Source organism: Aptenodytes forsteri, unplaced genomic scaffold (genome assembly GCF_000699145.1).
Source record: "Aptenodytes forsteri isolate BGI_AS27 unplaced genomic scaffold, ASM69914v1 Scaffold53, whole genome shotgun sequence".
NCBI classification, from domain to species: domain Eukaryota; kingdom Metazoa; phylum Chordata; class Aves; order Sphenisciformes; family Spheniscidae; genus Aptenodytes; species Aptenodytes forsteri.
The window spans coordinates 4,012,901-4,025,386 of NW_008795909.1; the positions used below are offsets into that span (position 1 = coordinate 4,012,901).

Sequence of the window (12,486 nt, forward strand, 5' to 3'; positions counted from 1 at the left end):
GATTTTCTAAAGGATGTGGACCTGACACTGGAAAGGACAATCGTCATGTGCCCACTGACCCTACCAAGAAGATACAAGAGGACTTGCTATAAAGAAGCAGAGGGCGTTACTGGGAACATCTCTCTTTGATAACCCAGTATCAAAAGAAGAAATCGGTTAACAAAGACAAAGGAACAAAACCTCAACCCACAGGAGAAATTGAACTAGCCATGCGACAGCTAGCAAGGGGACAAATCCCAGCTATTTGTGCTGACACCTGAGTGCACGCATAAGCCCACAGAGCCTATTGCAAGAGGAGGAAAATTCATGGGCTTCTAAAACAAGGAAGACAAGCTGTTTGTGAGCATAGCAGAGAGGGAAGGTGTGAATTCAGAAGCATGGCTAAGAAACCCTTGCAGAAATAACCTGCACATCACACAAAAAGTGCCTGCAGTAACAGGAAAATGAGAGAGAGCAGGTCCATCAAGGTGTGAAGCTAGAGGGGTCTGCATGCTAGTCTGAGCTGCAAACTCAAGCCCTGTACCGGCCCTGGCCGTCTCTGAAGTGCGTGGGCAGGATGGTAGATCAGGAGCTTGCTCTGGTACCTTCAGACAGCCGATGCACACGCTGTGTCCAACAGCGTTGCTGCGGAGTAGGTTAGTAACACTCTAAGCTGCACAGGTCCCCTGTGCTCTGGAGGCAGAGGGCTGGGGACTCCCTGGACATGCTCAACACTGCTTTCCCTAAAAAAAAGGGATCCTCTCAAGCTGCTGTAACACAAATGAAGTAAATCCATTTGGGACTTGCTCTGGAGAGGTATTTGGGCAAAGGGAGAAAATAGTAACAGCCATGACAGAGAGCTGAACAGACTGATGCTCACGGTATGTGCTACGGCCAAGTGACACACAAGATAAATTGTAGGGAGGGAAGGGAGCATTCAAAACCATCCTTAAAAAAAAAGAAAAAAAAGGCCTTAAAGTAGTGAAGGGAATCATGAAAGTAAATGTGCAACAGAAGAGGCAAAGAAACAGAAACTGGCATCTCTGTTTCATGACAAGATTTGGCTTTTGTTTTGCTCTCACAGCTGCTACTACATAATTCATTGGTGGTTGAGGCAGGTTTTAGGACAGTGTCTACTGAATGAGCGGCAAGGAATAATTTATAACTTCTGAGGCTGCCACAGCCTGGCCTCACTATACTTTTTTAAGATGAGGCCCCAAAGAAAAAGTTTGCTGGACTTGGCAGGAAGTGATGCTTGGGAATACACAGCAACTTCCCACCCTTCATAGAATCATAGAATCATTGAGGTTGGAAAAGACCTCTAAGATCATCGAGTCCAATCGTCAACCCAACACCACCATGTCCACTAAACCATGTCCCTAAGTGCCTCATCTACTCCTCTTTTAAATACCTCCAGGGATGGGGACTCCACCACTTCCCTGGGCAGCCTGTTCCAATGTTTAACCACTCTTTCAGTAAAGAAATTTTTCCTCACGTCCAATCTAAACCTCCCCTGGCACAACTCGAGGCCATTTCCTCTCGTCCTATTGCTAGTTACTTGGGAGAAGAGACCGACCCCCACCTCGCTACAACCTCCTTTCAGGTGGTTGTAGAGAGCGATGAGGTCTCCCCTCAGCCTCCTTTTCTCCAGGCTAAACAGTCCCAGTTCCCTCAGCCGCTCCTCAGAAGACTTGTTCTCCAGACCCCTCACCAGCCTTGTTGCCCTTCTCTGGACACGCTCCAGCACCTCAACGTCCTTCTTGTAGTGAGGGGCCCAAAACTGAACACAGTATTCGAGGTGCGGCCTCACCAGGGCCGAGTACAGGGGCACGATCACTTCCCTCCTCCTGCTGGCCACACTATTTCTGATACAGGCCAGGATGCCATTGGCCTTCTTGGCCGCCTGGGCACACTGCCGGCTCATGTTCAGCCGGCTGGTGACCAACACCCCCAGGTCCTTTTCCGCCAGGCAGCTTTCCAGCCACCCTTCATAGTACAAATAACACATACTCAGCCTGAATTTCAGCTCATTCAGGAGGAGGACTGCATACGTGAGTCCTAGGTACTATGATGGTGTGCTACCCATAATGAGATCTCACAACAAGAGGACAAAAGGACCATTTATCACCCCTGATACTTATTAAAAAGATAAAGCTTATTCCTACGTATAATCGTACTCTCTCTTAAACAGAAAACAAAGCTAGCTCTCCACACAGTCCTACCTATGCAGCCCAGTTGCGTCCCAGAGCAATGGCTGGTAGGAGTGGAAGGCAATGCAATCTCTCCTCTGTAACATGAACTCAAACTGTCAAAGCATCAGCCTTGATGAGATGTTTTCTGATGAAATTGGACCGAGAAACACCAAAAGCTTGATTCTGATCCTATTAAGTCACAATTTGGCCAATGGTAAAAACAGAGCAAGACAAGTTCAGCTTGTTTTATACACACTACTAAACAGCTATCAGGTGGAGATGGGTCGAGGTAAAAATCAACTACAGATGGGAGTCAAACTGCTAACATGAGATCTCCCACTACTTGTCACCTCTCAAAGGTGATCAGCCTGTCTGGGTGTGAGTATACTGCTGTACCTGAACACCCATGGATTTTTAATTAATGGACCTAAACAAGCTTTCTTAGTGACAGATTATGGCTTGAAATTGTATACAGTGTAAAACCCAGTGTGAGATTACATGGTCTTAATCCTTTCAATATAGTAGGTAAAGAAGGTAAAAAGTTGCAGATGACCTTTTGAAATGTTCTCATGTACAAAAGAAACAGCAAATCCCAAATCTTTGTGTGAGTTAAAGTATTGACGTCAATGGGACTCCCATAGGAAGTTTTGGGAGTTTGCCTTAGCGAGAACAGAACCACTGAATAGGTCAAAGTTTTGACTTAAAACAGGTCAGTATGTCAAAAGTCACAAAGGAAAGTCTGGGATAAAACAAAGGCCAAAGAAAATGCCCCTTCTATTAATTTTTACGAGCAGCATATTGGGCTTTTGAACCGTTCACCAGCCATCTACAAAAGAAGCTATGGGCTGACTACAATGACTAAACTTGAAAGGGGAGAACGTTCCTTTGTAGTTCACGTTTGCTGGCTTTGAAGTCACTGTGAGTCTTACCAGTGAGTTCAATGGGACTAGCTTTGCACTTTTCTATTAGCCATTGTTTTATCCTTACTCCTTTCAAAATTCCAGACAATAACATTTCTTTTTATTGTAATCCTGACAGAGCAATTAGGCTCCAGTCCACACCTGCACCCGACCTTTTTTTCTTAACACAGCATTCTTTGAGCTCCTCTTCTCTGAACAGAATTATGAGATCTGATTTAATGGTGTCTCTCAACTCTACTCGGTGCCTCTGTTTTTCATGACCTGCTCAAGAACATGAAATTCTTCAAGGCTTGTACAGCTGATCTTTGGTTAAGACCAGCTGTAGGTTTCACCTACGGTTTTATGAGTGTGCTTAACAGAAAAAGAAAAGCTTCTTTTTATCAGGGTAATTAAGCAATAACAGAATGACAGAATGTGGATTGAAGTGTAATCATTCACAGGTGCGTTCATAGCATGTTTTTAGTCATGAGTTCAGAAGCTCAATCGCATTCCCAGTGTGACAACCTATGAATTACTGCTTCAATTTAAAAATTTGAAAGCGTTTTTGAAATAATAAAACATTTTCTTTCTATCTTTAATATATAAACCAGATATGTACACACCACAAATACTTACTGAGAAAACGCGAGGTTCTCATCCCTCCAAGGCACCCCCAATCTCTCATCTTTTCAGTGTTGAATGTGCAAGCCTCAGAGCTTTGTCTACACGGCCCACTATGTCCACCAATACTCCTGTCTTTGGGCTACAGCTGGAACAGCCCCTGCTCACTTGCTAGTGCCTTTGCAGCATGTGATTGAGGAAAGGTACCCAGAGGAAACCATTTGCCCCGATGTTTCCTTGTACAGCTCCCCCTTCTCACTCATGCGGGGGGAAGAACAACAGACCCAAAGAGGAAATGTTGGGTGTTTCCAAAACCTGCAGCTGCGCCGCCACCCCTAGACATCCAGCCACGTGAAGGATGAGGAGAGCCCTGGGCAGTGCCCACCTCAACTCTAGCCAAAACGACCCCTGGCTTTTTGAAGCACCTTTGGGCTGGGGGGTGGTATATACACTGGCACCAGACGTTTACTATAAAGAGTAGCAGGGAACTTTTATGAGATATTCTGTTTCACAAAGCTGCTGCACAGAGGGATTCTGCAACACGGAGCAGCCTGTTTGGGAAGGGTGACTAATGGGATTAGTATCACTTACTCCCCATCTTCTTATGCAATTTATATTTTGCTAAGCACTTCCAAGCCGCGGCTCTCTCCCTGATTGCTGCATGGTTTCACCTTGCAGCGGTGGCAGGGGAGCCCCTGAGAGGAATACAGCCTGTGGAGCTAGACCTGATATGAAACCCAGACACAAATAACATGGTATTTTCCCTTCAGCAAAAAAATCCCCATGACAAGAAACAGCACCAGTGACTTCAAAAGACAAAGATTTTTTTCCTAGCTTTCTGTAATGTTTGTTACAGGACAAGACCACAGGTTTCATTTATTTATCTTTTTTGCCACTGACTTTTCAAATGGCTAATTAAATCAAAATGAATGGCTGATGTCCTTTGAACTATTCATGAATTAAAACTAATGTGGCACCAGGGCGGCCCTGTGAAGTGACGCAAGGGATAATTTTGTCCAGTTATTTATTAAGGGCTTGATCCTGCCACAGAATCTGTTACACTTATCTAAGTGCCTGTACTGAATACTATACTCTCATTTTTGTGAGTAAATCTTAACGTGACCCATGTGCACAGAACCATGCACTAAAGTAGCAGGCAAGGTGGTGTAAATGTACGCTTATGCTTATAGATTTTTCTGTTTTGTTAAATAGAGACCACAACAAAGTTCCTATGCATAATCTATAGACTTAAAGCTATTTACTGGATGGTACACAAACAGAGACATATATACAGGAGGAGCTACTTGCCATCAACACAGGAAGGTCTGTTTCTTGTAGTCCCAGCCACTTTCCCAGGTAGACAGGAGCATTTTACTGTTTGTGATCTTTCCTCAATTCGATTCTTATTACAGCATCTGTGTGCTGCTATAACTTCACACGTTCCTCCTTCTGGCAAAAAAGAAAAAAGAAAAAAAGAAAAAAAGAAAAAGAGAATATTGACACTCTGATTAGGAAGAGCAGCAGTGGCTAATCAAAGCATCCAGGCATGCTCCTGTCTGTGTCTCTGCATGGCTTCTATACAGGTGGGATTACAATGCTATTTCTCCCGTTATGCGTGCTCCTGAATAAGCCAGGTGCTGCTATACTTCAGTTTTAATAGGGAATGCAGATAAATGTCCCTCTAGAGTAGATATAGCTTGCCTGTCTTATATCAGAAGCTTCTCTGACATCAGCAAAATTTTTGGCCTAAAAATGGCTGTGTCAAGGTCTTGGCCTGAAGAAATGTAGGTAACATACTACAGTAAACGTGCAACAACTGTTGGCTGATTTTATACTTGTAATATTGGAGGCCTCTTCCCCCAAACATCCTCTCATACGAGGACAGGGGCTAAGGGAATCCATCTAGAAATAAGTTTTTTCTCCAGATATTTGATTCTATACCAGTACTCAGCCCTTAGGGGATGATGATCAGCCTCTGCAAATTACAGGATGGTCCAACAGCATTTCCCTTTGCTACCCCACTCACTAAATTGGCAGTTTTAAGGGCAGGAAACATTCCCGTTGTGTGCAAGATCACCAGGCTTAATTTGTCTTCTCCCTAATTGATCTTTATGAACATTTGCAATAGTTTGATTAGGTAGAGAACACAAAGGAGTGATAGACAGATAGATGGTGGCTTAAGGTTTATGAATTCTTGGTGGTTGTGGCATATGCTACGCACAGAAATGGAGCGTCAAGTGTATTATTCCCATTCACCTCAGTAGTACAGTGCAAGGAGATGAGTCACCACAGTGGGCTAATGCGCTGCCCAAGTAATTTCTTGGTTCCTCAGTTCAGATTGTTTTAGCTCATAATCACCAAGTATTTAACAGTGCCAGTCTGCTCCCCACAGATATTTGGCTACTTCATGAAATTGTGGCATAAATTTGGCAGGATTTGTTTAAACTTAGCACAAAACATCATGCACAGCCTACTAAAGAGCAGGATGTGTAAGAAGATTTGCTAGGTTTGCTAGAAAAGCATTATTACTTCATGCCACTATGAAATGCTAACTGTACATGCTTTTACTATAGCGTAAAAAGCATTATTCCTATCTTTGGCTTTCACTCTTCTTTTTGAAACAACTTTGGGAGCTTTTGAACGCTATAGTAACCCTGCAGCCAGGTAGGAGAATAAGCAGTGTGGAGATGCTGATCCACGTCTGGCTGTGAACAAGGGATTTTGGAAAAGATCTGGGAGTCCAGCGGCATCTCCCTGCGCAGGAGTGAGTCCAGCTGCCTGGTAATTCTACAAATGTGGTATTTCTGTAGTGAAGCACTAGGGTAGATGGGCAGGGAGGAGTCTCCCTTCACTCTGTGCTGTTAAGGTCATATGGTGGTGTGCCATAAGGTGCACCCGCATCATTAAGTAGTGCAACAACTACCAATGAACAGGGACTCCAGAAAGTGTGGAAATGTTTTATAATATTAAATTTTCAAACCACTGACTGTCCAGGGTGAGCCAGTGGATGAAAGCCTGTGAATGTCCATTAGGGTAAATGAGCTTAGGTTGCATGGTGATGGGGTTAAGCACTGATGAGTTTGCAAGCATGAGACAAGACTAACTGCAGTAAATATTTAACTCATCTGGAGAGAAATGCTGCTTCATGTATTAGTTATTAGGTGCATTTGGCATGCTGACACAAGCTTTTTGAAAGCCAATAGGTGTCACAGAAGAGAGATCCCAACAATTCAGAAAGCCATCATCTGACAAATGGTCTTTTAAGTGTCTCTTAGGAGTAAGAGGAATTGTGACGATCAACTCAGCCCCAAATGCTTGTATTTTTCTATGAAGTAATTCTTCAGATAAATTCCCTGTTCCCCCATCCAAATCATATTGAAAGCAATGAAAAGATTCTCATTGGTTAATTCATCTTATGGTCATGCCTTAAGAGAAGAAAGATTTGTGATTTTATTGATCGCAACCTCAACAATAAAGATAATGTATGCAGTAATAAGCATTTCTAATTTTAGACTACATAGACTGTGTGGTAAATATCTGTGAATAAGCTAAATGCTTAATTTTCTCTATTAATTTGCTGTATGAGTACTAATAACCACATGAGCTAGTCTTGCTTATTTGGTTATCTATTCAAAATAATGGGTTGTGGTGGATGAGCTTTATAATGCCTTTAATCGTTATGTGGAAGCGCAAGTTGTTGCAGCAATAAAGAAATTAACTCAAAGTGTATAGTTGTTTAGGAGTAGCAAAACATAATGAAACTATAAAAGCAATGAAAAAACACTTGTTTTACCACTAGACAGTTAAGTACATTAATTGGAACTTTTATCTGCATGGACTATATCTGTAATGCAAATAATAATAATAATACTAACAACAGTAATAAAAAGACCCTCCCCGGTGCTGATACAGAAGAAAAAATCCATCTCACATGGAGAAAGTTATGCATGTTACACACCCGGTTTTCCTGCAAAATTTGTTATGTGGGATCAGAGTTTTCCATTAAAGCACAGTTAGCCTATGAATGACTGCTGGATAGCATTGCATGCAATGTGTTTTGCTGGTATATATTTTAGCAGCCGTGCATATACATGTTAGACCTTTTAAAAGCCGTATACAAACCGGGAATAGATAGAGGTACCCAGACAAATACAAATGGACACAGTGAGACTAGGAAAAAACCTCATTGAAAAAGCACACTCTTGATTACGTTAGTCACAGAAATATATATATCACAAATATACTGGGGGATACAGACATGTTCAACTTAAATCTCTATTTTAGCTGTACAAATGAGGAAACAAGTTAGAGCGGGGAGCGGAACATGAATCAATCTTCAGTTTCCACTGAAAAAATGTTAACATGTTCAGATGTATATGTGAAGTACCTTTTTAATCTGTGATTTTTATTTTTTCTTTCTGTCTTTTTTTTTTTTGGGGGGAGGGGGGGGGTTCAGCACCGCAGAAACCGATACAGCAGTTTTCAGTGGGGTGGGGACTGCACCAAGAAATGCTGTAATACCATCTGAGGACTTCTGCTCCTGAACCAGTGATTTTTTTTCAGTGGTTCTTCTAGGTTATGGGAAGACCTGGTGAGATGTTACAGTGCTGGGAGTCCTGAAAAAATGTGAATTATTGACCTGCTAGGCTGTGAGTGCAGCAAAAGTTTAAATCCTTGTCACAAAGAACAGAAATGTCTTTTTTTGGAAGTTTATGGTCTATTGAGCTAAGGTAGCTTCTGGCTTTGTTTCCATAATAACAGCCTCATCCAACTCATTCAAGTCAACAGGGTATTTGCCATTGATCTTTAAAGGAGACAGAAGGGCCCTAAAATCCTCTAAGTAAGCGTCTTCTGAATGTTTTGTTGACAGTTACATTTCATGAAGTGGCTGCTTTATCCACCTGGTAAGAAAAATAACTTATGTTTTTTTAATTCCCTCCTGCCCCAAGAAAATAAGAAAAAAGCTTAGAAATTAAACAGGAACTTGCAAATCAGGAATAGCTTTGCTCTTTCGTCAAGAAGCTTCAGAGGTGAATGAAAATGTCCTAACATGACTTATATCCTCTTCACACCAAACATTAGCAGGACTTGATGGTAAGAACAGCTGACCCTTTCTGAGCGCTCAGTTCACAGGATGCCCTGAACTTTGCATGAAGGAAATGTGAAGCCTACCAAAGCAAGAGGGACAGAACTGGCTGCCAGGAAGGATGCTGGGCTGTTGAAGATGGCAACTATCTGTGGTATTACGACTCTGCTCATATTTCCTAGCCTTTCGGAAGTATTTGTTCTGCATAGGCTCAAAATACAAAACTGTAGAAATTATATATCATTCTTCCTGTAAAACAGGGACAACTGCCTGTTACTCCTGCAAATGGTTTAATTCTAATTAGAGGGCACTACACTCCTGAAATCACGTTCATTTTTGTCTCTTATAAAGCCACCTTGAGTTTACACACTGCAGAGTGAAATATTTTATCATGAGTATGAGCCTACTGTGGGTGGCTGTGATTTAAAATATCTAATCATCTATAGGGTCTGAGTGCATGCCTGGCAGAAGCCAAAAAGCCATCTTCTAGTCATCTCTGTTTTTTATGTCTCTAGCTGAGAGGTAATAATAAAAGCATATTTTGCACTTCAAAATTATAACTCGCCTCTGTATTCTAACCAAGCCTGAACTTATCAGTAAACAAACATAAAAAAGGCAAACAGCAGTACTGATTTGTGTTATACATTGAGGAAGTCATTAACTATGACTCAGGTAGCAAAACTTATACGTTCTCTCTTTGACAGTGATGACAATTTAATAGTATTTGACTCTGCTGAGTTACATGGAGCATCCTGCAGCAATGAGAGAGTTTGTTTATCAAAATGATAAACATGTTTTCATTTCCTCCTTGGCTGCATGTATGTGATCAGAAGTCTAAGGCCATCAAGAAATCACTTATTCTGGCCACCAGGCAGACATTAAGCTATTCACGACCATCTGTGCTTGAAATGAGTTCCACTTAATGGACCTTCCTAGGGCAGGTCAGTCATAATGAATGCATGTGTGCATGAATGCATGAGCAAAGCACCGCTTAGGTGAGACTTCTTGGGTTGTTTGGCGGAGGCACAGACAGTTGATAGATAAGATATGCCCTTCTTTTTGGGGTCATATGCCCAGTGATTTTAGAATTCAGATCCTCTGTTACGTTTGCTTCCATCTCATTGTCAATGCACCATGCAACCTAATCCAGTTGAAGGTTGTTGTAAGAACTTGTTCATGTTACTTGCAAAAATATAGTGATACCCAAACAACTACATAGGCTTTGCTGGTCAAATTCTGCCCTCTGTTACACTGTAAGCAATCCACCGTGGGAATACGAGCAAAGGAAATCATATGGACCAATTTTATCAAGATTTCCAGACAGTTCATTAGGACTATTACTGGTTTTGATAGCTCTATTTATTTCTATAGCTTCAGCTAGACAGTCTATGTCCCAGTGTTATCATCCTGTTTGGGGTCACAGAATCATAGAATCATAGAATCATTAAGGTTGGAAAAGACCTCTAAGATCATCGAGTCCAACCGTCAACCCAACACCACCATGCCCACTAAACCATGTCCCTAAGTGCCTCATCTACACATCTTTTAAATACCTCCAGGGATGGTGACTCCACCACTTCCCTGGGCAGCCTGTTCCAATGTTTAACCACTCTTTCAGTAAAGAAATTTTTCCTCACGTCCAATCTAAACCTCCCCTGGCACAACTTGAGGCCATTTCCTCTCGTCCTATCACTTGTTACTTGGGAGAAGAGACTGACACCCACCTCGCTACAACCTCCTTTCAGGGAGTTGTAGAGAGCGATGAGGTCTCCCCTGAGCCTCCTTTTCTCCAGGCTAAACAACCCCAGTTCCCTCAGCCGCTCCTCAGAAGACTTGTTCTCCAGACCCTTCACCAGTTTTGTTGCCCTTCTCTGGACACGCTCCAGCACCTCAACGTCCTTCTTGTAGTGAGGGGCCCAAAACTGAACACGGTATTCGAGGTGCGGCCTCACCAGGGCCGAGTACAGGGGCACGATCACTTCCCTACTCCTGCTGGCCACACTATTTCTGATACAGGCCAGGATGCCATTGGCCTTCTTGGCCGCCTGGGCACACTGCCGGCTCATGTTCAGCCGGCTGTCGACCAACACCCCCAGGTCCTTTTCCGACAGGCAGCTTTCCAGCCACTCTTCCCCAAGCCGGTAGCGCTGCATGGGGTTGGTGTGGCCGAAGTGCAGGACCCAGCACTTGGCCTTGTTGAATCTCATACAGTTGGCCTCGGCCCATCGATCCAGCCTGTCCAGGTCCTACCCTCGAGCAGATCAACGCTCCCGCCCAACCTGGTGTCATCTGCAAACTTACTGAGGGTGCACTCGATCCCCTCATCCAGATCATCGATAAAGATATTGAACAAGACCGGCCCCAAAACTGAGCCCTGGGGAACACCGCTCGTGACCGGCCGCCAACTGGATTTGACTCCATTCACCACAACTCTCTGGGCCCGGCCGTCCAGCCAGTTTTTGACCCAGCGCAGAGTACACCTGTCTAAGCCGTGGGTCATATACCCATACGCTATTCTGATAAATGCTTAAGTATATGCAGATGTTGCTAGACCTAGAAGATCAGAGAAAACTTTAAACAGAATTAAATTGTTTAGACTTCAAGCAAATGTTTGACAACATGACAGTAAAACTTCTTCAGACACTTGAAGACTTTCTGAAAAAGTGCTTACAGAAACTAATGGGTAAAAAAATCTGCACCCTTGCCACCTCACGTCTTTATACAAACATCCTAGAGAAAGAAAAGGCAACCCTGTGATAGCCATTTTTACATTTGCTAAAAAGAATTCAGATTTTGGGGCTGCAGTTTGAAGAGTTTGCAGTTTGAATAAGCTTTGGAAACTTCCCAGGTGTAATTAATACATTCATAAGCTTTAATCAAAATGTTTATGCCAGCTAACGTGCCAGAACTACAGACTACACTGTGCTCAGGGGAAAATACTATACTTTAAGAAATAATAAGCCACTACTATGTTAGTTATAAAATAACGTATTCGCTTCTGACGGGAATATGTAACAGATGGAAAAACAAAGTCCCATGCTACTCCACAAGTCACTTCATAAGTGAACAGATAAGAGACTCCTTACAGCCACAGTGCAATTACACTCCAATTTTTGTTTTACATATAATCCACTGACACTCTGTATCTGCTCCAGAAGGAAAAGGATCAAGCTTACATGATACAAGTCCTCACACAGAGGAGTGTGTATTTCTGCGCATGGAGAGTGACAATGGCTGCAGAGCAATCAGATAAGGCTTAGGGTTTTTACTCATTTTTATAAGGTCGAGGTTAACTGCACCTCAGCTGCCAGAGTGCCATCAGTTCCAATGAAGTTACAAAACAGTTGAATTTGGCCCATGAACTTTAAGTAGCACAAAGGTACTATCAAAAAATGGACCCAAGTATAAAAAGTCAGCATTAAGCCATACTTAATTCTTTCCCATTATGATAACTGATAGAAATAGATCCATGGGCTACTCATTACATATGGAGTTACAGTAACTGTGGGAATTTGTAACGCACTGCACATGCTCCACAAGCCTCCTGCTTATATACTGGATTTTTTTTTGCCCAGTGGATCAGAATAGACTGCAGTGGCCTCTTCCCTATTTTATTTTCCCTAATATAATTCCCTAAATTATATTTTCATTAATATTCAGTATTTCCATTGTTCATTACGTGGGATATATATTATTTTCAGTTTGGGAA

At 42.5% G+C, this 12,486-nt stretch overlaps 1 protein-coding gene across 1 annotated transcript in view; it reads right to left on the minus strand.

The window, feature by feature from the left end:
- The window catches only part of FAM19A1 (family with sequence similarity 19 member A1, C-C motif chemokine like), a 234,592-nt gene that overhangs the window by 46,564 nt on the left and 175,542 nt on the right, over positions 1 to 12,486 (minus strand). Inside the window, exon 2 of the mRNA XM_009284378.1 lies at positions 5,000 to 5,140. Within this exon, the coding sequence (XP_009282653.1) occupies positions 5,000 to 5,140 (141 nt within the window). The remainder of the gene's footprint in view (positions 1 to 4,999; positions 5,141 to 12,486) is intronic.